This window comes from Hemiscyllium ocellatum, chromosome 16 (genome assembly GCF_020745735.1).
Source record: "Hemiscyllium ocellatum isolate sHemOce1 chromosome 16, sHemOce1.pat.X.cur, whole genome shotgun sequence".
Taxonomy (NCBI): domain Eukaryota; kingdom Metazoa; phylum Chordata; class Chondrichthyes; order Orectolobiformes; family Hemiscylliidae; genus Hemiscyllium; species Hemiscyllium ocellatum.
Genome location: NC_083416.1, coordinates 286,400 through 313,825, shown reverse-complemented (window position 1 = coordinate 313,825; position 27,426 = coordinate 286,400). Strand labels below are relative to the sequence as shown.

The 27,426-nt window shown below is 40.1% G+C and overlaps 1 protein-coding gene across 4 annotated transcripts in view; it reads left to right on the top strand.

Moving 5' to 3' along the window:
- Positions 1 to 27,426, top strand: part of fam193b (family with sequence similarity 193 member B) — a 129,499-nt gene that overhangs the window by 63,312 nt on the left and 38,761 nt on the right. For 3 of the 4 annotated variants that reach the window (XM_060836968.1, XM_060836965.1, XM_060836969.1), the window contains exons 3-10: positions 10,103 to 10,336; positions 14,037 to 14,145; positions 17,067 to 17,589; positions 19,172 to 19,364; positions 20,121 to 20,351; positions 22,076 to 23,222; positions 26,144 to 26,221; positions 26,586 to 26,667. In XM_060836968.1, coding sequence (XP_060692951.1) covers positions 10,103 to 10,336; positions 14,037 to 14,145; positions 17,067 to 17,589; positions 19,172 to 19,364; positions 20,121 to 20,351; positions 22,076 to 23,222; positions 26,144 to 26,221; positions 26,586 to 26,667 — 2,597 coding nt within the window. The remainder of the gene's footprint in view (positions 1 to 10,102; positions 10,337 to 14,036; positions 14,146 to 17,066; positions 17,590 to 19,171; positions 19,365 to 20,120; positions 20,352 to 22,075; positions 23,223 to 26,143; positions 26,222 to 26,585; positions 26,668 to 27,426) is intronic. The other variant, XM_060836966.1, reaches the window with a different exon arrangement.

Below are 27,426 nucleotides of genomic sequence, written 5' to 3'. Positions count from 1 at the left end.
TTGCACAGTACAGGGTTAAAGGCAGGATTTTTGGCAGTGTAGAGGAACAGAGGGATCTTGGGGTACAGGCCCATAGATGCTTCAAAGTTGCCACTCGAGTTGAGAGGGTTGTTAAGAAGGCATATTGTATGTTGGCTTTCATTAACAGGGGAATTGAGTTTAAAAGCCGTGAGGTTATGCTGCAGCTCTATAGAGCCCTGGTTAGACTACACTTGGAATATTGTGCTCCGTTCTGGTCACCTCATTATAGGAAGGATGTGGAAGCTTTAGAGAGGGTGCAGGGAAAATTTACCAGGCTGCTGCCTGGACTGGAGGATATGTACAATGAACAGAAAAAATTACAGCGCAGGAACAACCTTTCGGCCCTCCAAGACTGCACCGATTCAGATCCTCTATCTAAATCTGTTGCCTATTTTCTCAGGATCTGTATCCCTCTTCTCTCTGTCCATTGATGTAACTGTCTAGATACATCTTAAATGATGCTATTGTGCCCGCCTCTATCGCCTCGCTGGCAACACGTTCCAGATACCCACTGCGTAAAAAAACATTCCACGCATATCTCCCTTAAACTTTTCCCCTCTCACCTTGAACTCATGACCCAGAGTAATTGAGTCACCCATTCTGGGGGAAAAAGCTTCTTGTTATCCACCCTGTCTACACCTCCGATGATTTTGTAGACCTCAATCAGGTCCCTCTCAACCTCTGTCTTTCTAATGAAAATAATCTTAGTCTACTCAACTTCCCTTCATAGCTTGCTCCCTCCATACCAGGCAACATCCTTGAGAACCTCCTCTGCATCCTTTCCAAAGCAGCCACATCTTTTTGGTAATGTGACGACCAGAATTATATGTAGTATTCTACATGTGGCCAAACCAAAGTCATATATAACTGTAACATGACCTGCCAACGTTTGTACTCAATATCCCGTCCAATGAAGGAAAGCATGCCGTATGCCTCATTGACCACTCTATCGAATTGCGTTGCCATCTTCAGGGAATAATGGACCTGAACACCCAGATCTCTCTGTACATCAATTTTCCCCAGGGCTTTTTTATTTACTGTACAGTTTGTTCTTGAATTGGATCTTCCAAAATGCATCACCTCGCATTTGTGGAGATTGAACTCCATCTGCCATTTATTCGCCTAACTCTCCAATCTACCTATATTCTGCTACATTCTCTGACAATCCCCTTCACTATCCACTACTCCACTAATCTGACCACTTATATCTTCTTCCAGATCATTTATTATATCACAAACAACAGTAGCCCCATTATGGATCCCTGTGGATCACCACTAGTCACAGGTCTCCATTTTGAGATGTACCCTTCCACTAGTACTGTCTGTCTCCTGTTGCCCAGCCAGTTCTCTACCTTTCTAGCTGGTACACCCTGGACCCCATGCAACTTCACTTTCTCCATCAGCCTACCATGGGGAACCTTATCAAATGCCTTATTAAAGTCCATGTATATAACATCTACAGCCCTTCCCTCATCAATCAACTTTGTCACTTCCTCAAAGAATTCTGTTAAGTTGGTAAAACCATGCTGCCTATCACTGATAAGCCAATTTTCTTCCAAATGTAAATGCAGAACAACCTCGATGATCTGAACGAGATGGGCATTGAGTATTTTGTTTGGATAACCGAGAGTTCGGATAATGGATAGGTATTTTACACAACCTTTGAGATCTTATTCAGATAATTGATGTTCGGGTAATCAAGGTTCTTCTGTAGATCCTATTCTTCAGTTTCTCCTTGAGAACCTTCCCTACCACTGATGTTAAGCTCACCAGTCTATAAATACTTGGATCATCCATGCTTACCCGTCTTAAACAAGGGGACAATACTAGCAATTCTTCAGTTCACCAGGACCTCTCCCATGATCAAAGGTATCTGTTAAGGCCCCAGCTATTTTATCTCTCGCTTCCCTCAGTGCGCCTCATCTTCCGCAGAGAACACCTCTGGGCCGCCCGAACCAACCAACCCAATCACCCCGTGGCTCAACACTTTAACTCCCCCTCCCACTCCACCGAGGACATGCAGGTCCTTGGACTCCTCCACCGGCAGAACACAACTACACGACGGCTGGAGGAGGAGCGCCTCATCTTCCGCCCCAACAAAAAATAGATCTCACCCAGACCTGGTACTGGTCAAATGCCTTTTAGAATACCCAATCCTTGCTCTATCCTTATGCTGACTTGACCTAGAAAAAGCAAACATCTATGCTGTTGTGTTCTATCTCTGTCTCTGTGGCTGATGGGGTGTGCTTATGGTATAATCATATTAGAGAGATTGCAGCCATCTTATGATTAAGCTCTACTCTACTTAGTGAATGAGTGCTCTCAGTATATCCTTTGAGTGCAGATATAAAATTTTTCCTGTTTAGTAACGCATTTCTCCTCTCTCTGTTTTCCCCCCCTCTCTCTGCTTCCTCCCCTCTCTGTTTTCCCCCCCCCCTCTGTTTTCCCCATCATCTAAAACTATGACCGTCACATAGCAGCTTCTGTCCCTCTCTGTAATGGCCACAACAGCAAAGTCCCATGTATTGATCCAGGTTCTAAGCTCATTTACCTTAGTTAATACTTCTTGCATTGAAATAAACATACTTCACCCCAATACTGCCATCATGTTCATTTACCTGTCTCTGACTGTCCTTCCTTTCTGAATTACCAGTCCGAACATCTACCTTTCCCTCAATCCTCCATTTGCTGACCTGCTATTGCAGTTACCAAACCCCCTGTTACTCTAGGTTAAACCTTCCTGGGTGGCTATTGGTTCCCATCCAGTGTAGGTGCAACCTGTTCCTCTTGTACAGGTCACTCCTGCCCCAGACGAGATACCAATGATCCAAGAACCTGAAACCTTGCCCTCGCCCAGCTTCTTAGCCTTGCATTCATCTGTCCTATCTTTCTAATCCTTGCCTCACTAGTTTATGGCACTGGCAGTAACCCAGAGATTACTACACTTAACGTCCTGCTTTTAAGCCTATTTCCTAACTCACTGTACTCATTCCACGTCCCTCTTTCTACCTACGCCATTGGTGCAATGTGCACAATAACCTCTGGCTGCTCACCCTCCCTCTTAAGAACTTGATACAACTGCTTAGAGACTTCCTTGACTCTGGCACCAGAGAGGCAACACACCATCCTGGAATCTCAAACGTGGCCATAGAAAGGTCTGTCTGTACCCTTAACTAGGAATTCACCTACCACTATTGCTGTACAGCAGAGCCAGTTGTACCACAGGTCTGGCTGTTCTGGGCGGTGGGGGCAACTCCCCTGAGAGGCGTGCACGCACGCACATGCGCACATAATTGTCCTGCTCCTCGAATGCTGCCTGACCTGCTGTGCTTTTCCATCACCACTCTGATCTGAACTCTAGTTTCTAGCATCTGCAGTCCTCACTTTTGCCTATCCAAAATGATATACCTGTTAGAGAGAGGAATATCTGCAGGAGACTCATCCACGACCTGTCTGCCTCTCCTGGCAGTTATCTGTCTACCTGACTGAACCTGTGGTGTGACCACCTCCCTGTCACTAGTGTCCATCAAACTCTCTGCCCCCGCATCCAAATGTACTCCAGCAGAATAACACAGTCTGTGAGAAGTTGCAGCCAGTCAAATTCCTGCAGACCTAACTCTCCAAAAATTTCTTATTCATGTACTTAATTAAATATGTTTTAAATGTTGTAACTATACCACTTCCTCTGAGATTTCATTCCACACAGGAACCACTGTCTGTGTAGGAGCTTGGAACCTTTCTCTGGACTGCAAACAGCTTCTCGCTCTCAACTAAAAGAAACTACAAAAAAAAATGCAACTGGGAGAACTGCTGTTGTTAAACTAGGCTCTAGCCCAGACATTTCAGCACCTCTGTCTTTACAACCTCTCTTGGGGGGGAAAAAAAAACAAGGACAAAATAACCTTGTTAAAGGGGCATTGTCACACGATAAAACAGCAGGTAAAAACAAGGACTGCAAATACAGGAAACCAGATTCTAGATTAGAGTGGGGCTGGAAAAGCACAGCAGTTCAGGCAGCATCCGAGGAGCAGGAGAATCGGCGTTTCGGGTAAAAGCCCTTCATCAGGAATGAAATGGCAACCAAAACTAGACACGTAACTCCAGAAGAGACCGTACCAATGCCCTGTACAACCTCAACATAATATAATGGTCCCACTCCTACACTCATCAGTACGAGAAATGAAGGCATGCGTGCTAAACACCTACTTAACCAACCTATCTATATGTGACTCAAACTTCAAAGAATGATCTACCTGAGCCACTCAGTCTCTTTGTTCTCCCAAACTATCCAAGGCCCTACTTTTAATTGTGTAAGTCCTACCCTTGTTTCTTTTCCCAAAATATAATACCTCGTATTTATCCAAGTTAAAGTCCATCTGCCACTCCTCAGCTCATTGGCCCAGTTGATCAAGATCCCTTTGTAATTTTAGATAACCTTCTTCACTGTCAACGATGCCACTAATTTTAGGTAAGTTTATATAGTAAGACTATAGATAACTATAGTAATTTTAATTATTGTAATAATATTGCCTTTGAAATGAGTTAAGTGTTTCAGACTCGATCACCCTGACAGGCAGTGAGTTCCAACCTCCAATCATTCTCTGGACAAAAAAACCTTACCCTCGTCTCTCCTCTACTATTTCTGCCAGTCACATCTAACTTTACGGCCCTTATTGCCAACTGTATGCTAAGGTCTTGGGCCATTCCTTCCACTGTATCATGCCACTTTGAATTCAGTAATTCCCAATTGAACCTCCCCTCGGCTTCGGTCTGTGAAATCTGGTATAATAACTGCGGTTTCCTTATCCAGATTGCATCCTGTTAAATCTTCTCCCTACCCTCCTGAGTAGAATTACATACATGGAATGAGGCGACCAGAGTTGCACAGTACTTGAGTCACAGTCTAACTAATGATTTCCACAATTCCAGCATAACACTGTGCTTTTATACTGTCTAATTGTTGCTGATGCCTATAAAATGCTTGTCAGAATGGTATTATTTAGTGTAATTTTTATCACATAGCATCCCACCTTTTTCTTTGCTTTTTGGGACATAATTGATTCCCCAGAAAATATTTGTGATTGTACCCCATCTCAACCAAAAAGAGAATATTATGGGACTTTCTCCGCTTCTCTCACCAATCACTGCTTTGCCACTCCACACATCATGTTGTCTACAAGCACAAGAGCAATAAAATCTGTAATTTCCAATGTAGTGCACTGGCTAAACCAGTAGAACTCTTCCCTGCTATTCGGGACAAATTTTGTAATATTTTAGATTTGTAATTAAGATGTGTTTTATAAATGACATCAGCCAACCTTACATCTTTGCTTTGTCTCCACCCTTAGTCCTTTCTTTGTTTATACTCTTGGCCTCACTATCCAATCTTAAGAAAAACTGATTTGAAGCAAGGTCACAGAGTGATGTTTTAACTTTGTACGCTTCTAAGTTGCCTGTACATGTAACCTGCTGAGAATTCCCTGCATTTTAAAAAAAAAACTTCCAGCTTCCACAGTATTCTGCTTTTAGATTATAAGGTTTAATCCTTTCCATAAAATATCTCGAACGTTCTCATTTATATAAAAACACAGTTGTCTGCTCACTTCTGAAGTAAACTTAGAGTTAAGTCCTGAATGCTATTGCCTCAGCCTCTTATGACTGTTTTTTTTCCACCATCCCAGTCTTTCTCTTTCTCATCTGTATCAGAGGTTCTCTGGTTCATTTTCTATAATGCCATTTGCTCATCTTAAGATGGGATCCACAGGAAAGTTTAGGGTATTCATCAAGATTAAACTCTTAGCCAGTTTTATGCCCATTTAAACCCTCTTAACACTGGTTGCAGCAATGTCCTTTGCACTTCTGATTATAGCAGGCAAGCAAAACTGTAGAAAATTGATCGTTGGAAATAAGAATAAGGATTGCAGAGACCATATGAATTTGGAATATTTTGACCTGCTGGATCCAGTTTGTAACTTGAGCCTAGATTGTCCATGGTGTAGCTGCAAGCTAGATAGCTCACTCCCTCCACAGTAAAAGTGACAAATAAAATGCATTTATTGGGTAAACCCTGATCCCGTCACTAAGTACAACTGAGAACAAAACAGTGAAATTGTTGCAGAGCTTGGAGCATGCAGCAAGAGGCAAAACTGATGTGCATCTACAGTGCCAAATGGTATGTCTGGGAATCAGTCCAGATGCTGAAAAGTAATAATGATATCATGGGAGGGCCACTATCTGGCTGACCTTAATGTCAGGCTATAATTGTCTTAGTTGTACTTTTAATTTCTGCTGTAGTTAAAACTGTATTCCAATATAATAGCTATTGGAAAGCAAACTGATTAACTACTGAATTGTTTTTGTTCAGATGCTGCAGAACTGGCGACATCAACTTGAGTAACAACAGTGGCTCCCACGTGATTCTGCAATTATGGGTTGCAAACTTGACAGCAATTAAAACATTTACAAAACACTATGTAGAGCAATCCATACAGGCTGATTAATTCACTATATTCCTAAAGCTCCGCTGGTTTATTTTCCTCAAGTACCTGTCCTGTGCCCCTTTCAAATCACTCATCACCATTCCTCTCTTGGATAACCTCCTTCACTGTCCACTACCTCCAATCTTGATGCCATCCACAAGCTTACTAATCATGCTTACTATATTCTTATTTGTTTATATAAATGACAAATGAAAGTGGACCCAACACCAATTCCTGTGGAAAATGTAGAATCCTAGAACTCAAACAATGTAGAAGCAGGCTACTTGGCCCATTGAGCCCACACAACCTTCCAAAGAGCATCCCTCTTCCCCCCCCCCCCCCATCTCTGTAACTGTAACCCTGCATTTCCCATGATTAATCCAACAATCCTGCACATCTCTGCACACAAAGGACAATTTAGCACAGCCAGTTCACCTATCTTGCCCATAGACTCATAGAGCTGTACAACATGGGAACAGACCCTTCAGTTCAACTTGCCTGTGCCAACCAGATATCCTAAATTAATTTAGTCCAATTTGTCAGTATTTCCCCAAACCCCTCATTCATATACCCATCCAGGTGGCTTTTCAATGTTGTAATTGTACTGGCCTCCAACCACTTGCTCTGGCAGCTCATTCCATGCACGCACCACTCTGTTTGGAAGAAGTTGCCCCTTAGGTCCCTTTTAAATCTTTCACCTCTCCGCTTAAACCTATGCCTTCTACTTCTGGACTTTACCAACCCAGGAGAAAGACCCTGGCTATTCATGCCCCTCATCTTTGGACTGTGGAGGGCATCAGTGCACCCAGAGGAAACCATGCAGAAACAATGAGAATGTGCCAACTCTGTATAGATGGTCAAGGGTGGAATTGAACCTGTGAGGCTGCAGTGCTAACCACTGAACCACCATATGCAGCCTTGTGCGCAACCACTGGTTACAGGCCTCCAGCCCAAAGAAACAATCTTCCTCCATCATGCTGCTTCTTGCCATTAAGCCAATTTTGTATTCAGTCGGCAAGCTCACCCTGAATCCCATGTGATCTAACTTTATTAATTAGTCTACCATGTGGATTCTTGTCAAAGGCTTGACTTAAGTCCAAGTAAACAACGTCTTCCACTCTGCTTTTGTCAGTCTTTTTGGTTACTTCCTCAAAAAACCCAGTCAGGTTTGTGAGACACAATTTCCCTCTCTCTATCTCTTTTATTCTCTCTAAATTCAATCTTTCTTTCCTTTTTCTCCTCTGTTCTGTGCCCAATTCATCCACTTGTTTATATTTCGCATTTTGTTTTGAATTTCACAATCCTTCAAATTAAGATGCCGATACGTTGTTCACTTTGCAGATGGCCTAATTTTCTTGCTACAATGTCATCAGCTCTCACTTTCATAATTTGTACAAAAAAAAGTAAAAACCTCAAGTGTGCAGTGACATAGTGAAGGGCTTAATGTCTTAATTAATGCCAGATGTTCTGGGGTGAGACTGCGGAATTAATAATGGGAAGCAAGGAAATAGCAAACAATTTGAAGAAGTATTTTCTATCTTCACAGTAGAAACACAAAGCAAATCCAAGTATAATTGAACATTTGGATGCGAAAGGGAGAGCGCGATTTAAAACCATTGTGATTGGGGAAAATGTAATGGAACCAAAAACTGGCAAGTCCTTGGACCTGATAGAAGGATGATTCTACAGTGTTCAGTTTTTTTTTAATAAGCCTGACCAGTCATTTAGAGGAAGTCAATGAGTGTATTGCATTTTGCTTTGGCTCATGTTGCTGATCATGTGATTCAGATTAATGTAGGTTCCTATGTAATTAGATGTAACCAGACATTAGAATTTCTTGAAGCGGTCTATGCCATTTGAATCACAGTATGACAAAATATGTGGCTACGTTGTGGCTAATGACTTTTAGCAGTGTTTGTTTTTAAACCATCCATCCTGTTGCAATGTTTAAATGTTTATACTAGAATTTCATATTATTGGGTTATCTTCTTAAGATATCAGAACAAGCTTAATATTTTAATTTATACTCTCAAAGGTTTCTGTTTAGCCTTTTACGTTTTCTAATGCTATCAAGTGGCTGTGGGCGACTCTGTTTGTCGTGTTTGAAAGTATTTGGTATTCTCAGGAATGTCCCAACTGAGTCCATTGAGTGAATACAAATATGTAATAGGTGGGATTAGTCTTTAAAACTACTTGCTTTTAGAGAAACAAAGCATGCATAAAGTTGGATCAGGATAAGAGATGGTTAACTGTCATGGAGAAAGTAAATTGGGAATTAACATCCATCTTAGTCTACCGTTTGTAGTATTTTTTTTTTGCAGTGATTTATCTCAACTAACTAAATACTGAAGAATTAAGAGAGGATGTATGAAATGAAGGGTATAACTGTCAAGGAGTTCCAGGAGCAGGTGGACATGACTTGGACATTTGTGCACATTAATGTTGATAGCAGGATTAATAAAGCATTTCCACCATTCCATGATTCATAAATAGGGGCATAAAGTACAAAAACAAGAATGTCATGATAAACTGATATGAAACAGAAATTTGGCCTCAATGCAGGTGCACCCAATGCTGGGCATTCCTCTTTAGGAAGGTGTGTGAAGGCATAGGAAAGAGTTTTTCCTGGAAAGAGGAGTTTGTTATGTGGATAAATAAGAAAAGCTATTTTCCTTGGAGAAAGGAACTTTGAGGAAATGTTTGTCAGAGGTCTTCAAAATCTTGAGTGGTCAGGAGACAGTAGCCAGAGAGAAGCTGTTTCTGTTGGTAGAAGGATCAAAAGCCAGATGCTTTTGATTTCAAGTGATTGATAAAAGAAACAACGATGACATGAGGAAGAACGTCTTTCTGCAGTGAATGGTTAGGATCTGAAATGCCTCTCTCTGACTGGGGTGGAGACAGATTCAGTTGTGGCTTTCAAAAGTCAATTGGATAATTTTGATTCATTCAATGCCCTCTCAATTGTGTTACTTTTATTTTTATTTACATGATAATGAAAACTTTTTCTTTTACAAATTTCACTTGGGTAACTAATGGACTTTCAGAAATAAGGACAAGGATGTTTGATTGTTTGAAAGAATTGCTGCAATGTGTCTATCGTTTTAAAATAAAACATTGAAGGGGTAGACAGTTTTTGGTGGTGCACTGGGAAAGTGTCTGTAGTTGCAGATATAGTGATGCCCCAATCCATAAGCTGGGCAAGTACTATGGCAATGTCGATTCGGTTAGTGGTTTTTCTGTACCAGAGCTATGATATTGGATGACCTGAAGGGAAGAACATGAAAGGATAATGGCATGTTTTCTTTAGTTGTTGTACTATTGTTTTCAATTTATGGAGAAACACAGTCTTATGTTGCTAAGGCTTTAAGTATGGTAAGATGCAATGCTGGTGTAGTCACTGTTAAAATGGAACTTGATAGCAAGGGCTCATCTTTTTCCTTCCTGTTCAACTGCAGTTTATTTTAACTTGAATTGTATGTGCAACATGGTCATATGATTTTATAGCTAATGGATTTTTAAGTATATTTTACTGACTTGTGATGTCGACACTGCATTTGTAGCGAGAAATTAGTTAAAAGTAAGTCTTTTATTTGACACTTCAGGTGGGACAAGATGAATGTCAGACGCATAAAGAAGGAGTGGCTGATGACTCAGTGAGAACAATGGCAGAAGGGGATGGCATTGCCAATCCGCACAGATCAACAGAAAAAAGTCACCATTCGACAGTCCACTGCTGCCACCAGGTGCACAGGCAGACATTATCATCCAGTAATACTCATCAACAGCTGCAGCAACTTCAGCCATGCACAGCCACTCCTAATGGCACATGTACAAAGGTATGGATACTAGTTTGGATGACAAAAGATTATGCAGTTGAGGGGAAAAAGGAAAACTTGCTACAATCTGATACCCCACTTGCTACAAGGGATATGGGCGTGGGGGGTGGTATTTGTTAATTTTGTATTGATTCTTCTTACTGTAGGTATTGAACAGTTTTTGGGATCTAAAAATATGCTGTAAGGGCAGAGATGCTGAGAATCTTGTTTGTCTTTGGGGGATAAAAGCAATTCATTTGGTAGACGATCTATCTTTGAATATAATGGCAAGCCAGACGCGCACTGACTCTACTCCTCTCACTTACACTCTCACTCTCGCACTCTCTCGTGCACACACTGCCCACTAACACCTCTGAAATAAGTATCTTGGTGTTTATACATTTGTAGATTATATTCAAAATGAAAGACTTCAGATTTAGAAATGAATTTGATGAAAAGGACAATATGAGATGAGTGCTGATAATGTGTTTGTAATTGTTTAATCATCTTTAACAATAAGATCCTGTTTGTGTACAGACAGCTTAATAGTAGCTCATTTCCATTTAGGTTAAATGTTCAAGATTTTTATAGGTTGTAGAGCCTGAAATCTGTCATATTACTTTAATATTAATGCAATGACAAGTTCTTGAAAAGTAAGCAAATGTTTCTGCGTTTATTGAAATTACTTAATTGAATTTAATTTATCACCATCAAAGTTCAGTGCTAAACATTTGAGCATTTGACTTTCTGAAACAGCAGCATCATTTCATTTGGCTGCTATTTTACTCGTGTTGAAGAATTACTCGTATCATCCGCCGTCATTTCCACCACCTCCAAACGGACCCCACCACCAGGGATATATTTCCCTCCCCTCCCTATGAGCGTTCCGCAAAGACCACTCCCTTCGTGACTCCCTCGTCAGGTCCACACACCCCACCAACCCAACCTCCAATCCCAGCACCTTCCCCTGCAACCACAGGAAATGCAAAACTTGCGCCCACACCTCCTCCCTTACCTCTCTCCAAGGCCCAAGGGATCCTTCCATATCAGCCACAAATTCACCTGCACCTCCACACACATCATCTATTGCATCCGCTGCACCTGATGTGGCCTCCTCTATATTGGGGAGACGGGCCGCCTACTTGCGGAACGCTTCAGGGAACACCTCTGGGACGCCCGGACCAACCAACCCAACCACCCCGTGGCTCAACACTTCAACTCTCCCTCCCACTCCACCAAGGACATGCAGGTCCTTGGACTCCTCCATTGCCAGAACATAACAACACGACGGTTAGAGGAAGAGCGCCTCATCTTCCGCCTGGGAACCCTCCAACTACAAGGGATGAACTCCGATTTCTCCAGTTTCCTCATTTCCCCTCCCCCACCTTGTCTCAGTCGATTCCCTCGAACTCAGCACCGCCCTCCTAACCTGCAATTTTCTTCCTGACCTCTCCACCCCCACCCCACTCCGGCCTATCACACTCACCTTGACCTCCTTCCACCTATCACATCTCCATCGCCCCTCCCCCAAGTCCCTCCTCCCTACCTTTTATCTTAGCCTGCTGGACACACTTTCCTCATTCCTGATGGGGAATATGCCGTGTCGAATTTCCTGTTCCTTGGATGCTGCCTGACCTGCTGCGCTTTAACTAGCAACACATTTTCAGCTTTGTACATCACTATGACTCTATTAAAAGAAAAAAAAGTGTAGTCAACTATTATATTCTAAGCAAACATTAATTGCTCACATTTAATAAAACCATTACAAATTATGAAATGGGATATGTTAGAAAATAATATTGGTTAACAGTACCCTGAGAAAATTCAGTAGATTGACTGGAGGGTTTAGGTATGCTCAAATGTCAAACAAAACCTGAAAGTGATATCTACTTGTGTATCTGTTTCTCATTAAAATGAAATTTGTGTGTATTATATATGGTAATAAAGGAGCTTGAGAGTTTTAGATCAGTTTTGAGGTCTTGAAAATTAATTGTTCCTTGGTTAAGGTATCATTGTGTACAGCTGTATGCATGTAACCTTGGCTTGGGATAAAATCTGCCTTGATGTTGCATTTTTCTTAAATGAATATTTGAAATTGAGCTTTTAACTAAATATCTAAACATTGTATGAAATGAGATAATCAGATGAGGGTGGGATTAGGTTCAGCTCCGGTGCTGCCACGATAGCACAACCTCTCACTTAAGGGTTACATGTAAATGTTGGCCTTTTGTGTGAGTGGTTGGATATTAGACAGTATGCATAGGAAACCAAAATTCTGTAAGGAATCGTTGGAGGGCAAGGACAACATTGACAAGAAGATACATGAATTTTTTGCTCAATGCAATCGTGAGTTGAAAAAGCAAGCGTGTTTCAGTGTGTTCAAGTGTGGTTGAAGTAGAGTCCTGGAAGAGTATAGCACAGAAGGAGATTGTTCTCCCTTTTCGAAAACTTCCCACTTCCTTCTACTTCTGACTCTTTCCAATAGCATGGCGTTTTTTTCATGTTTCAGTAATTGATCTAGTTCTCTTTTGAAACCTTTTATTGAATCTTAAATTTGCTTAAATTTGATGTGCTATAACGTTTCATGTCCTTCAGGAATGTGAAATTAATTTATGTACAAAGTCCCCATTGGGTAGCCTACCTCAGCAAATGGTAGCTGGCTTATGTTTCTTTTAAGAGAAAGTGAGGATGCAGATGCTGGAGATCAGAGCTGAAAAAGTGTTGCTGGGAAAGCGCAGCAGGACAGGCAGCATCCAAGGAGCAGGAGAATCGACGTTTCAGGCATGAGCCCTTCTCTTCAGGAATCTTCCTGAAGAGAAGGGCTCATGCCCGAAACGTCGATTCTCCTGCTCCTTGGATGCTGCCTGAACTGCTGCGCTTTTCCAGCAACACTTTTTCAGCTAGGTTTCTTTTAAGTAGTCTTTTCTTGCCAGAAGCTTGGTGTTGCTGGATTTGGGCTGAAAATGTTTTGCTGGAAAAGCGCAGCAGGTCAGGCAGCATCCAAGGAACAGGAAATTCGACGTTTCGGGCATAAGCCCTTCATCTTCCATTCCTGATGAAGGGCTTATGCCCGAAACGTCGAATTTCCTGTTCCTTGGATGCTGCCTGACCTGCTGCGCTTTTCCAGCAACACATTTTCAGCTCTGAGCTCCAGCATCTGCAGACCTCACTTTCTCCTGTTGCTGGATTTGGATACATTTCAATGTTATTTTACTTAAGCGAGTGGCAAGTAATGTAGACTTTATTCTGCTCAATGACAATGAACAGACTGAGCAGGTTTTTGAAAAATAGAGCTTGATCTAAATTTAATTTTATAAGTTTGAGCCAGCTTGTTAAGAAATTACTGTAACGAGTTGCTTTAAATGACCCTTTTAAACCAATTACAAATGATAATTTGGTGAACCACTAAATTTTGAGAATTGATCAGTAATCAGAATGCAACAGATAATGGATTTAGTTCCTGTATTGAAGATTTGACTGCATAATCATTTGGATTTACTCTTCTTGATTTGCACACTTGACTGTTAATAGTCATTTAAAATATTTCAACGGTGCTAAAAGTGTTGACTAGATTCCTTAACTTGTTATACATTTTAGATATGTAGACTTGTGGCTGTCTGCCTCAGAACAGTTAATTTTTCAGTTGTTAGAAGTTTGCATGTTCTGATTTAATTTTAACATTTAAGTATTTTTCACAACTTTTCTATTTATGTTTTATTAGGAATCGAGCAATGTAACTAGTGACTGCTGCTCAAGATCGCCCTCCTGTGTCTCTGTAAAAACCAATTCTGTTCAATGTAAGAACGTGTCCAGAAGGCCAACGCCACCAGGTAATGTCCTGTAAACTCCTTACCGGAATCCTGTCGAATGGTATATGTTGATGCCCTATTACGTTGCACTCGGCTACCTTGTTTAATGAATTCTGTCCTGGAGTTGGAACAGATCAAAGGTACAGTGAAACTCATTTTAAAATGAAGTTAAAGGTTGATTTTGTAATAATTGTGCAATATATGAATTACATATTCTTCCTTTTGGAGAAGTAATACAGGTACCATGAATCTGTGAATGCAAATTTAATATCCAGAAATTTCAAGGTGACTCCACAAATCTGTCAGTTGCCAGCGATTCTTCAGAATGCTCACACATTGTCATTGTTGGGACTTGCACAAATGAATTGCATGGCATGTATATGAACTGATTTACCAAGCTCACTTACATTTGACTTCAGTGATGGAGTTTTTCCTATTACATATGTGGAAATGTGATTGACTTTTGAATGGTATTGCATCTGTCCACTTTTTCTGTGTACTATAGTGAAAAAAAAGTTTCAAATATTTATGGAGTTCAAGTTGATAAGGAGCAGGTGCTAAGTAGGTTGTTTGTACTTGAATTTTGATAAGGCACTTTGACAACATTTAAAAGATATCTGGATAAGTATATGAATAGGAAGGGTTTACAGGGAAATGGGCCTAGTGTTGGCAAATAGGACTAGATTAGGTTAGGACATCTGGTCGGCATGGATGGGTTGGACTGAAGGGTCTGTTTCTGTGCTGTCTGTCTCTGACCCTTTGACTATGTGACTAGGTGAGATGCATCCAATTAATTTGAGGGGAAATACATTTACAATTTATAGAAATTATGACGATATTGGCCAAAATTTCTGGTCTTCCTTGGGCTCTGGAGTGGTGCCTAGATCTGCAGAATTGCTAGTTTTGTACCTTTTGTTTCAAAAAGGGTGTAAAGATAAGTCCAGCATCTACAGGCCAGTCAGTTTAACTTCTGTTGGGGAAGATCCTAGTCATGATAATTTGAGATAAAATTAATTGTCATTTAGGGGGATGTGGGATAATTAAAAATAGCCAGTGTGAATTTAAGGACCAGGAGAAAGTGAGGACTGCAGATGTTGGAGATCAGAGCTGAAAATGTGTTGCTGGAAAAACGCAGCAGGTCAGGCAGCATCCAAAGAGCAAGAGAATCGACATTTCGGGCATAATCGACGATTCTCCTGCTCTTTGGATGCTGCCTGACCTCCTGCGCTTTTCCAGCAACACATTTTCAGCTCTGAATTTAAGGACCAATCATGATTAATGAGGTATTGGGATTCATGAATGTAATGCTATTAATAAACTTCCAGTATGGATTTGATAAAATGCCACATTATTGACTGCTGAGCAGAATTAGAGCTCATGGAATAGAAGTGACAACAAAGTGAAAGTGGCTGAGTGGTGGCATTAGTGATTTTGGATTCAAATTTGTGTAAGTAACAGGAATAAAACAATGGCTAAAGAATGTGTTTTTCAGACAGGAACATGCTTTATAGTGGAGTTCTCCGTGGATCATCCTTGGGATCCTTGCTATTCCTGATATGTTACTGGCCTAGTCTTTGTTCTTGGAGTGCATTTCAAAATTTACAGATGATTCTAAATTTGGTGGCATTGTGAACAGTGAAGAGGATAGTGTAAACCTCAGACTGACTTAGACAGGTTGGTGAATGAGCAGGCAAGTAGCAGATGAAATTTAGTACATATAGGAGGTGATTCATTTTGACATTGAAGAATGCATAAAGACAATACTAAATTTAAGGGAGATATTTCTGAAAGAGTTTCAGGAGCAGATAGACTTAAGGCTATATGTGCATGAAAAAAAGGCTGATAAAATAGGTTGAGAAATTGGTTAATAATATATAACACTTCCTAGACTTTATTGATGGGCAGATAGATTACCAAACCTATTAAACTTGTATGGATATATGTTTTGACTTTAGCTAAGTCTCCCATTCTGGGCATCATACTTTAGAAAAGATGTGAAGGTATTGGATGGAGTGCAGAAAAGGTTCACAAGATTGTTCCAAGGGGTGGAAAACTATAGGTACGTAAATTGATTGGAGAGGTTGGATTATTTTCTTTTGAAAGAGAAAGCTGAGAGGAGACAGTTTAATAGAAGTATATTAAATCATGAGGAATCTAGATATAATAGAAAACAATTCTTCCCAATGAAGAAAAGACCGAGAGCTAGAGTGCATAAATTTAAATTAGTGAACCAATGGAGATGTGAAGAGACAGTTTTTCACTCGTTGAGTGGTTGAACTCTGGAATGCAGTTCTTTTGTGATGTAGGCACTCGAGGCATTTAGGAGAGAGAGAGATTATTATTTGAAATGAGAGAATGAGCAAGGCTCCGGGAGAAGGCCAGAGAGTCAGCTAGGTAAATTACTCTTTTGAAGAGACAGCACAGACGTGACTAGATTGAATGGGTTCCATTGTATAACTGTTAAGTTGTTTGTAATATGTAATCTTGAACTTTGAGGCAAAAGTATTTTAAAATGGATCAAAGATTCGACACTGGATTAGGGGTTTGGCGCTGTAATGGCTTCCAATGTGGTATATCTATTGGTTTCAAACTTTGCATTACTCAGTAGAAATTGCTCATTAGTAACTGCAAATTAATGTTGACTAACCAGAAGTTTGGAGTTTGGGGAAAATGTGGAGGATGTACGTTCTTGCAGGGGCTAAAAATGGGATGTCAGTTTTGAGGTTTAAAAAACGGACTTAAACCTGATTTAAACCTATTTTCACATATTCAAGGATCTGTCTATTATCTGTTTTAATTTCAGTAATTCAGTGTACCAATATTAATGTTTATACAGATACAAAATCTGTGTATTTGACCAAATTATTGGATGTTCCAATTCTTGAGTTAATCTGATGTTCAGGTTGCATTCTTTGTATAACCTGAAGGGTTTTGTCTTCCAGGTGGAGAGTTCCATTGCTCTGAAGACCACAGGTATTCTGTCTTAGCGGCACCACCCAACAGTCCCACTGGCTTGTCCTCCCATCAGCATCCTCTTACAGCGTCAAAGTCTCCTCAAGTTATTACTGAGCCAACGGTTTCCATTCATCAACATGAACATGCAACTTCTACAATGTCGTGTACCGTGCCCCATAGCACTGTAACCTCCACTGATTCTAATCGGAGATCATCCATGATATCTGGTATTCCACAGGTTCTGCCTCATGTCCCCCTGACTTCTACAGTTGCTGTGACAACTGCTGCATCTCCGGATGTGTCTTTGATTTCAAAAACTTCAGCTGCTGCTTCTACAGGTGTGCTTGTGACCCCAGTGCCTCCAAGTGCTAACCCTCATATTTCTAACAGTGGGTTATCTTCTTTCCCGAAGTCTACAACAGCTGGCCCTATTTGCGCTAGTCACTACAATGGAGCTTGCCCAGTAACAGCATCACCAAACCCAGCTGCTCCAGGCAGTGGCATCTGCAGGTTTGTATTTGCCACGAATCTGGAAATTTTATCCGCGAAGGCGTGTCTTCTTGTACTGTACTTGTTTGATGCATTTGTAAAGTTCATATATGAAATATAAAGGTAGAATTAAAAACTTTGTTTTTCTTTAGTAAGTTTCGAACATTGAAGCAAAGTAGTAGTTAAAATCTCTGAACTTGCCATACACAATTCACAGTAAAAGGTGAGGTCTGCAGATGCTGGAGATCAGAGCTGAAAATGTGTTGCTGGAAAAGCGCAGCAGGTCAGGCAGCATCCAAGGAACAGGAAATTCGACGTTTCGCGCCGGAGCCCGAAATTCCTGATGAAGGGCTTATGCCCGAAACGTCGAATTTCCTGTTCCTTGGATGCTGCCTGACCTGCTGTGCTTTAACCAGCAACACATTTTCAGCATACACAATTCACACCTCACTTAGCTGGCATTTCTCATGCTGGAAGAAGTGTTGAAGAGGTCTTCCTATTCATTACCATTTTTTTTTGCAGAGCTGAGGAAGCATCCCTTTGCTGCTGTCTTTATTTGAAAATAATTTCAAGGTTGTGACAGAAAGGAGTATGTCAGATTGAGTATAGAATTTTCTAAAGCATAAAGATGAAAATGAAAGACTTTAGGACCTTTACTCTAAATTTTCTACGAAATAACATTGAAGAAATTGCTACTGGGCATTTGAACTACATAGTTTGTACTGTAAAGTCAAGCTAGTTGTGCGTCTAATTTATGGAACATTCACATAGTATTTAAACTTCGATTCTTTAGATGATGTTTTATCAGTCAATTGCCTTATTAGCTCTGAGATTAATGGACCAAAAGGAGAAACTATTAGCAATGCATGATATTGCAGGGATGTTTTCAAAAGTAAATCACTATGTCATTTAAAAAAAGTTTTAGTTTCAGAATTGTATTTTTTGAATATTTTAAATTAATTTAAAATGGATTCAGTTCACTCAAGTGCTTTCAAATGTTTTTAATTCTACTCATTGTCTAAACTGTTTTTAATTCTAAGAAAATCTATGCCTGGATTTCAATGTCCTTTTTATCAGTTGAGAGTTACTTCTGTTAATTTTCAGTGCTGAGTTTTTCATATTTTCTTCCAAGATGGTTCGAGTCTGCATTTCAGTGCCTTTTGGATAATAAACACATTTGTTTCCAGAGCAGAAGAAAGCTTTTGTTTTTGTGCTATTGTGCAGTACTGCTGAATCCACCCTCTTGACTAGGGATGCAGTAAGTTTAAACACTTTGTCTTGTGTCAGTCAGATAATCAGTCTGATAATTAAAACAGTGTTGAAGCCCAAAAAAAATTTAAATAAGCAAAGCAACAAAATTTCATGAAAGTTGAAAATATCTGGAAAATGTGCACAAGAATAGTGAAAGTAACAAGAATGAGTCGTGCTTTTTGAATGGCTATGTAATTGTATGTCAAAATCAGGATATGCTTTTCCTTGTGCATTGGTTCTGGAGCATTTTTTGGAAATTAAATTCAATAACCCTCTTAGTGTGCTGGAGGTATTAGTGCTGGCGGATCTTGCGAATCCTTTTGTTTATAAACTTGGTTGTTATTGCATCTAGGGACCAATCATGTAAGAGTCATCTGTGCACAAATGAAACTGCCTACAGCCCCACACAGATGCACAATGCAGATGAAAGTCTGGAAGAAGATGATAGCTGTTCCGAGCACAGTTCGTGTACATCTCACACTGCCAATCAGAAGGAAGGAAAATACTGTGATTGTTGCTATTGCGAGTTCTTTGGTCATGGACCGGTGAGTGCAACAGAATGGAAAGATGACATTGAAAAGAAGTTTTCCTGAATTAAGGTGCATTATTTTCTCATAGACTGAAGTTTGACTGCTGAATTTGTTTATGAAACATTAGAATTCAAAAGTAATTCATACTCTGACATGTTTTAGGACATCCTAGAGATTTGAAAGACATTGTAAATTGCAGATATGTCCTTGCCTTCAGACCAAGAAGTTCAAATTTCAGGAGTACATTTACATTTTTCAATTGTAAAATTGTATATTCTGGAATAATTATTTTGAGATACTCTGGTAACTTTGAAGTATACATGACTAGGAATAATTTAAATTTTGCAATATACTGTATTTATCGATGCTACAAATTTTCACCCTTTGACATCTAGTTGGAATAAAGACTGATGAAGGTGGAGCCATTGCAGTATACTGTGCAAAAAGATGTGTTGGATCAATTGAATATAGTAGAATGTATATGTATGTTCCTTCATTTATGTCATCCACATGCCTAGTTAGAACTTAAGATGCAATACTCAGTTGCTAGGTGAGGATACTAAGAAAATGTGATTACAAAATTGCAAATAAAACAAAAGAATTATAAAAAATGTAAAAGCTTCAAAGTAGGATTCATGTTCTGTTTTGCAACTAATTTCAAATCTCAGGAATGCATGCTAGAATCATAGATTTTGAATTTGCAGAGATCACAAAAGAATTTGTTTGCATGTTGGCAAAATAATTTGTGTTTACAATTCAATTCAATTCAAGCCTCCTGCAGCTCCAACAAGTAGAAATTACACAGAAATCCGGGAGAAGCTAAGGACGCGGCTGACGAAACGCAAAGAGGAACTCCCGCAAAAATCAAGCAATGGCTCGATCCGGGAACCACCAGTAGATGACAGGAATGTTGAAGATCTGTTAAACTACATCAACAGTTCAGAACAGAAACCAGTCAACAGTGCCAAAGCAGCCAAAAGAGCAAGGCACAAGCAGAAAAAGGTGCACTTTGTGTTTTTGTTTTGTGAGCTACTAGGAAGGAGTTAAGAAAAGGAAGAGTTGTTTTCTGCATGCAAAGATGAGTCAATTTATATGCTCATTGGATAACTTGATTGTGAGGAGCACTGACTCGATTGTGCCAGCTAGCTTGTAGCAAAAAGAACCTATACATAGAAACATTGAAAATAGGAGCAAGGGAAGGCACTTTGAATCTGCTTTGCCCTTCAGTATGATCACAGATGACCATTCAGCTCAGTTTCCTGTTCTGCTTTCTCCATGTACCCTTTGATCCATTTAGCCCTAAAAACTATATCTAACTGCCTCTTGAAAGCACTCAATGTGTTGCCCTCAACTGCTTTCTGCAGTGGATGATTCCACAGGCTCACCACTTTCTGGGTGAAGAAATTGCTCCTAATTTCTGTCCTATGTGGCTTACTCCAATCCTTGGACTGTGACCATTGATTCTGGATACTCCAGTCATTGCAAGCATATTTCCTGTGTTTACCCTGTTCTAGTACTGTTAGATTTTTTAGCTTTCTAGAGATCCCCCCTTGATTCTCCTTAACCCCAGTGAATTTAGTACTAAAAGATCTAGTCTCTCTTCATTCGTAGCTTCTGCCATCCCAGGACTTAATTATACCTTTGCATTGATTTATTCTACCGGTGGTCCCCAATAGCTGCTTTAAGATGCAGGCAGTCGAAGAAACAGGTTCATCCGAATTTTCACCCAATAATTGTCTGTATTTGTTTTAAGTTGAATGAGGAACAAAGACAACATGCTTACTGTACTGTCTTTTACCCAACCAGGTTTGTTAATCGACAAAGTCAAGAATTGATGGGCTTAAGTTTTTATCAATACTAATGAACATTGTCAACTATAAGTTCAAATTTCAAGAGTTCAAACTTACTCTCTTAAGTACTGGATTCTTCCTACTTTTTAATACAAAAATTGACTAAGGTATCATAAATGGACTGTACGTAGTATTGATGGCATTATATTCAAATGCCCGTTGCTACTATTACACTCCTATATTGAATTAAGTTGTTTTTCTTCTGTGTAAACTTTGACATCCATAGTCTCGACTAGAACTTTATTAGTTGTATCTATCTGCACAAGAGGCAGTGGCTGTTTTAATTTTGGAAATGGCTATGATTCTTTAGGATGGTTACCATGATAAAATTGATCATTTTGGAAACCGCTCAGTTGGATGGATAATTGGTTTGTGATGCTGAGTGAAGCCAATAGTGTGGGTTCAATTCCCACACTAATTGAGTATAACATGAAGGTCTGTTAAACTACATCAGATCTGCTTCTCAACCTCTTCCTTCACCTGAGACATGGTGACCCTCAGGTTAAATCACCACCAGTCGTTTCTCCCTAATGAGTGAGCAGCCCTATGGTAAGACGATAGCGACTTTACCTTTATTCCTTACCTCCTCTTAAGACCCTCCTTTAGATACATTCACTTGACCAAGCTTTTGAAAGTCGTTCCTAATCACTCTCAATCCCTCTCAATACAGACATCTTATACTTCTATGGGTGTATTGCATTTGCCTATTTTAAAAATGTGTGCAATTTGATTTTTGGGTTGGAGTCATCCATGATTCAAGTTGGTACTGGAGAAATGTATTGCCTGTTGAATTTTCAGCCTATGCTGAAAACCAGAAATTAACAGTTAATTTCATTTGCACTTGACTTTAATGCTTTAACTATTTTTGTGCTTTAGCAGGAGAAAGCCCGTTCTGAGGTTTGTGACCAAAGATCAGAGAAACCATGTCCATCTACAATGCATATACAGGGTCTGGAAAAGGTTTCTGCACTAAATCAACACATCCAAGAGGGGATAGAAGAAAAAGTCTTGATATTCAACCAGCATGTCCAAGAGGATATAGAGGACAAAGTTTCAAAGCTCAACCAGCATATTCAAGACGATATAGAAGAGAAACTAAATCAACAAGAGTTATGGCATCAGGTGGAGTTGCAGAGAGTGAGCAGCATCTTAACGACCAGATTGGAACAGCTTAAAGATCGAATCAGAGATTCCATCAAAGCAAACTTCAGCCTATGTGATCTGCCCAAGGATGACTTTCCAGAACTGACATCTGTGGAAAAGGGTTTACTGATAGACAGCAATGGCATCATGGATAAAGAAGAGACAAAAATATTAGACCATCAGAAACTCAATTTGAACTTGTCCTTAACAACATCGGGAGTTGTGCAGAATCACTTGTTGAATGGAAATAAACATGCGGTCGTCACAAATCGAGAGCACAATGGCTCTGATATGGTTTTGTTGGAAAACTCATTGGGAAAGAAATCAAAGGGTGGCTGTTCATTATCTTCAAAGCCTGATAATATTTCCACACACCGACTAGAAGATGCTGGTGCAGTGGTACTGCATAAACCAGCTGCAGAGTCAAAAATGGCACAGCAGATGTCAAGAAATGGGAAACAACCAAGACAGCCTAAGCAACAGACTTCTGAGGAGACCAAGGGCAAAAATGTGGTTTCAAGAAAAGATCATGAACACTCCACAGCGCCAAAGGTGCAGAGTTCCAAACAGCATGCAGTTCCTGCCAAACACAAGACAAACCAGAATCATGATGGCAAGCCAGCAGAGGCATCAAAAACCATGACTGCCAAATGTGATGACTCCAAGCAAAGCAAGTGGAAAGGAGTTGGTATTCTTTGCAGCTCTGAAACTAGTGAAGACAAGAAAGGTAATCCTAAATATTCAAATAATGAGAAGGTGGAAGGATCTGAAACTAGAGGAGTCAAAGAAGAGCAACAAACGACAACTGACGTCTCTCAGCCAAAAAGTAAGAACAAGAAAGGAAAAAAGAAAAAACACGACAAGTCCAACAATTGCGTCGGTAAGTTTAATCAGGGAATTTTTGGTCTAATGTTTTAATCACTAAAGTTTGTGTGACTGAATGGGCAACTCATGATATACTGTGAGCAGGTCTGTGATTTGAACTTTTGACTATGAGGGAACTGTTTGAAGTGCCAGCATGACCTGGCATCTCCAGTTAATAATTTAAAGACAGTGAGCAGAATTATGAACAGAAGTATTGCAAAAATAAGAAAGCTATTTTGTAGCGACAGTAAGCAATACTAGCTGACCGAAAGTTGTCAAAGGACCAAAGTAAACACAAGTAGCCAGGGCCACTGTGCCTAACATTATGAAGGGAATATAATGAAATGAAAATAATTTGGTATTTAAATCTTTAAGGGAAGAGTCTAATACTATCAGAGGCTCTCAATTTAGGTTAAAGTCTTGAAATATTTTCCTGTTAAACGTTTTTATTCAGTTATTTAATGGCCATATTGAAATGATGCAAGTTTGTGTTTGTATTGTGTTTTGAGTGGCATCAGTTATCATATACTGACCTTGAGTCATGTTAGGAGCTATGTGGGCAGACTTTCCACCGACCAGACATTTCTTATGCCATCATATTTAGAAGTTGTGCATGGGGTTCCTGTGGAATCCCTGTTGCAGAATCTGAAGGGATTTCCCAGGAAATTTAATTTTTGTCTGGGCAATTACTCTACACCTGGGACTCTCCAAAAACCTCCATTAAAAATTGGAGATGTGAATTTTTGTGATGTAGTTGATTAAAATAATTAGGAAAATATGGATGATTATATCTACAGTCTTAGACAAAAATAATCTTGCAATCACCCTTGACCTTGACCTGATACTTTTGGGACTCAGCTACCCTTCTCCGTTTGACCAGATCAGATTTGATCCACCGTAACCTGATTTCTCCAGCCGGCTCTGACCTACCCAAAATACTTAGCTAATGCCTTTCCTGTGGCACACATTTTCTACTACTACTTTTCACCAAACTAGAGGGGGCATAGGTTTATGGTGAGAGGGAAAAGATGTAAAAGAGAACTAAGGGGCAGCTTTTTCATGCGGAGGGTGGTGCGTGCATGGAATGAGCTGCCAGAGAACATGGTGGAGGCTGGTACAATTACATTTCAAAAGCCTGTGGATGGGTACATGAATAGGAAGGGTTTAGAGTAATATGGGTCAAATGCTGGCAAATGGGACTTGATTAATTTAAGATATCTGGTTGGCATGGATGAGTTGCACATCTCCATTATATGACACAACCCCATCAGGAAAATTTGCATGAGATTGCCGCTCCGTGGAAAAAATAGCCCTCCGTTTCAGCCATTCTGTTTTGCCATTTAGTTCTTCTGTGTGCATTCTGATTTCGCACTGAAAATCAATATTTTCTTGTTCTACCCTCATTGACCAGATTTGTGACCATGTTTCAAAATTCAATCTAGTTGGTTAGACATGACCTGCCCACACAATGGTAATTAGGCCATGTGTTTCCAAGTGCATGTAAATCCTATCCCTGAGAATTCTCTCCAATAGCTTCCCAACCGCTGATGAGAGTCACCAGTCTTATCATTTTCTGGATTATCCCTGTTTTCCTTCTTGAACAGAGGAACAATTTAAGGACGGTTAACAGGTTATGGCTAGTACCTCTGCACTTTCTACCCGTGGAATCCTTCGGCATCTTTTGATGTGTACCTTCCAGAGTTTGTGATTTATCAACTTTAAGCAGAGCTGGTACTTTGGTCACTTATAATAATATTTCACCTGAGAATCCATTGTTTTGATTGCCTTTCAGTGGGCCTTGGAGGTGTTCCGGGTGAAGTTGTTGCATGCTATTCTGTTTTAGTATTTGGGCATATTGTTTGCATGCTGGACAAGTGGGAAACTTCTGATTTGACCCATCATTTGGGGGAAGGGTACATGTAATTTAGGAAATCATGATTAATTTTTCTTGAACATATTTTTAAAGTGCTTTAGTGATGAGATCTAAAAGCTTGAAATGTATTAATACAATAACAATGGAATCTGTGGTTTTAAAAAATGTTTCTGCAACATCAGCATTGCTGACTAGGCCATAATGTATTGTCCACATTTCATTGTATGGAGGGCAATTAAGAATCAACCACATTCCTATAGGTTTGGAGTCACATACAGTCCAGATTAGATGAGGATGGCAGATTCCCTTCCAGAAAGGACGTTAGTAAACCAGATGGGTTCTCATGATATTTGAATGGTGACATGATTATCGTTAGGCTAGCCTTTTATTCCAGGTTTTTACTGAACTCAAATTTCACCTTCTGCCATTCTGGCAGAAGAGCTTGGGCCTCTGGGTTACTGGTCCATTGAAATTATCACAGAGCTGCCTTTCCACTAACAAAGGACTGAATGTGTAGAATTTGCTAATCGTGTTATCTCAAAGTTCATAGCACATCAGAGTTTGTGAATATGCAGATAGAATACAGTAACAGATTTTTAAAAAAAATCTAAATAGTTAACAGTATGATCACTTTAATGATGCAAGACTTATGGTTGAGAAAACTGACACTTCATAATTGGCTTATATTTGCACTTCACCCTGTTTACCATGGGAATAGAAGCTTACATTTTTTTTCTATTATATTCAGAAAGTAGAAGTTAACTGTTGTGTTCATGTATGACATAGGTGTGATTTTACATTTTGGTACTTAATTATAGGCAGTGAATACAGACGATGAGTGATTGCCCTAATTAGAAGCGAGTACCTTTGAGAAACACACTGCCATTACATTTATGGAGGTACTGGCCCCCCCAAAGCCTGTCTTCAAAGCTGACAAATCCAGGGAAATACCCGAAGGGGCGTGTGAAAAGTATAATATTATGATTTAGTAACATTTATTAGTGATGTTTTACTGTAAACAAGTTTTTGTACTGTTTTAATTATTTATTATTTAATTATCTTAGTTCAGAGAACTGATGAATATTCTGAAGGGCAAGACTGTATGCTGACATCCTCTGACACTCCAAAGCCCAAACAAAGCGGTAAGGATCACCATTAAATTGAGATTCTCGGTGTCTTTAATATCTTTCCATTTGTGTACTGTGTCTGAAACCCAACCTCCCTAACGAACTAATTTTTTAAAAAAACAGATTTTGCGAAAGCTGAATAAAGCAGGCCCCACATTGGTATCACAGCTATGTAAAATAGTTTTTTGTAATCGCTGGCAGTTGGTTCTCCTGTCTGTATCCTTAATTCATCTAGCATGTTACAGTCCTGTTACATGGAAATAAATTTCTAATACATATTAGATAAGTTGAAATAAAATTCACACCTTTAAATAATATTTTATTGTGGTGTTTCTTTGGTGTTTGATCTTGCATTTTTACTTAGTTTTCTGTCTTCCAGATGATGTGTTTCTTCCCAAGGACATAGATCTTGATAGCGTGGAAATGGATGAAACAGACCGTGAAGTGGAACATTTTAAGAGGTAAAAAAGAGAGAGGACCAACTGATGAGCAAAGGAATTCAATAGAGAATTAGAACAAAATGAATTTGATTTTGGTATCTTGCACGTGAAATGGAAGAGTCAATTTTTGCTTTCCTCGTTAATAGACACTTCTATTTATTCCGGTATTTCTTTATAATTTGGTATCTTGTGACATTAAAATCAATAAAAACTGAAATATCAGTTTTGTAATTGTCTTTGCAGCCTTTGATTATTCTTTCTCGCTTGCTGGCTCTGGTGCTTTGGCTTGAGCTCGCATTTATTCTGTCTCACTTGTGCTTTCACTATTTCCCTCTGTTTTTTTCCTTTCTATCTTTCTTGCCCGCTTTTGCGTGCATGCTCTCTCTCTCTCTCTCTCCCTCCCCTCGTCTCTCTCCCTCCCCTCGTCTCTCTCCCTCCCCTCGTCTCTCTCCCTCCCCTCGTCTCTCTCCCTCCCCTCGTCTCTCTCCCTCCCCTCGTCTCTCTCCCTCCCCTCGTCTCTCTCCCTCCCCTCGTCTCTCTCCCTCCCCTCGTCTCTCTCCCGCCCCTCGTCTCTCTCCCTCCCCTCGTCTCTCTCCCTCCCCTCGTCTCTCTCCCTCCCCTCGTCTCTCTCCCTCCCCTCGTCTCTCTCCCTCCCCTCGTCTCTCTCCCTCCCCTCGTCTCTCTCCCTCCCCTCGTCTCTCTCCCTCCCCTCGTCTCTCTCCCTCCCCTCGTCTCTCTCCCTCCCCTCGTCTCTCTCCCTCCCCTCGTCCCTCTCCCTCC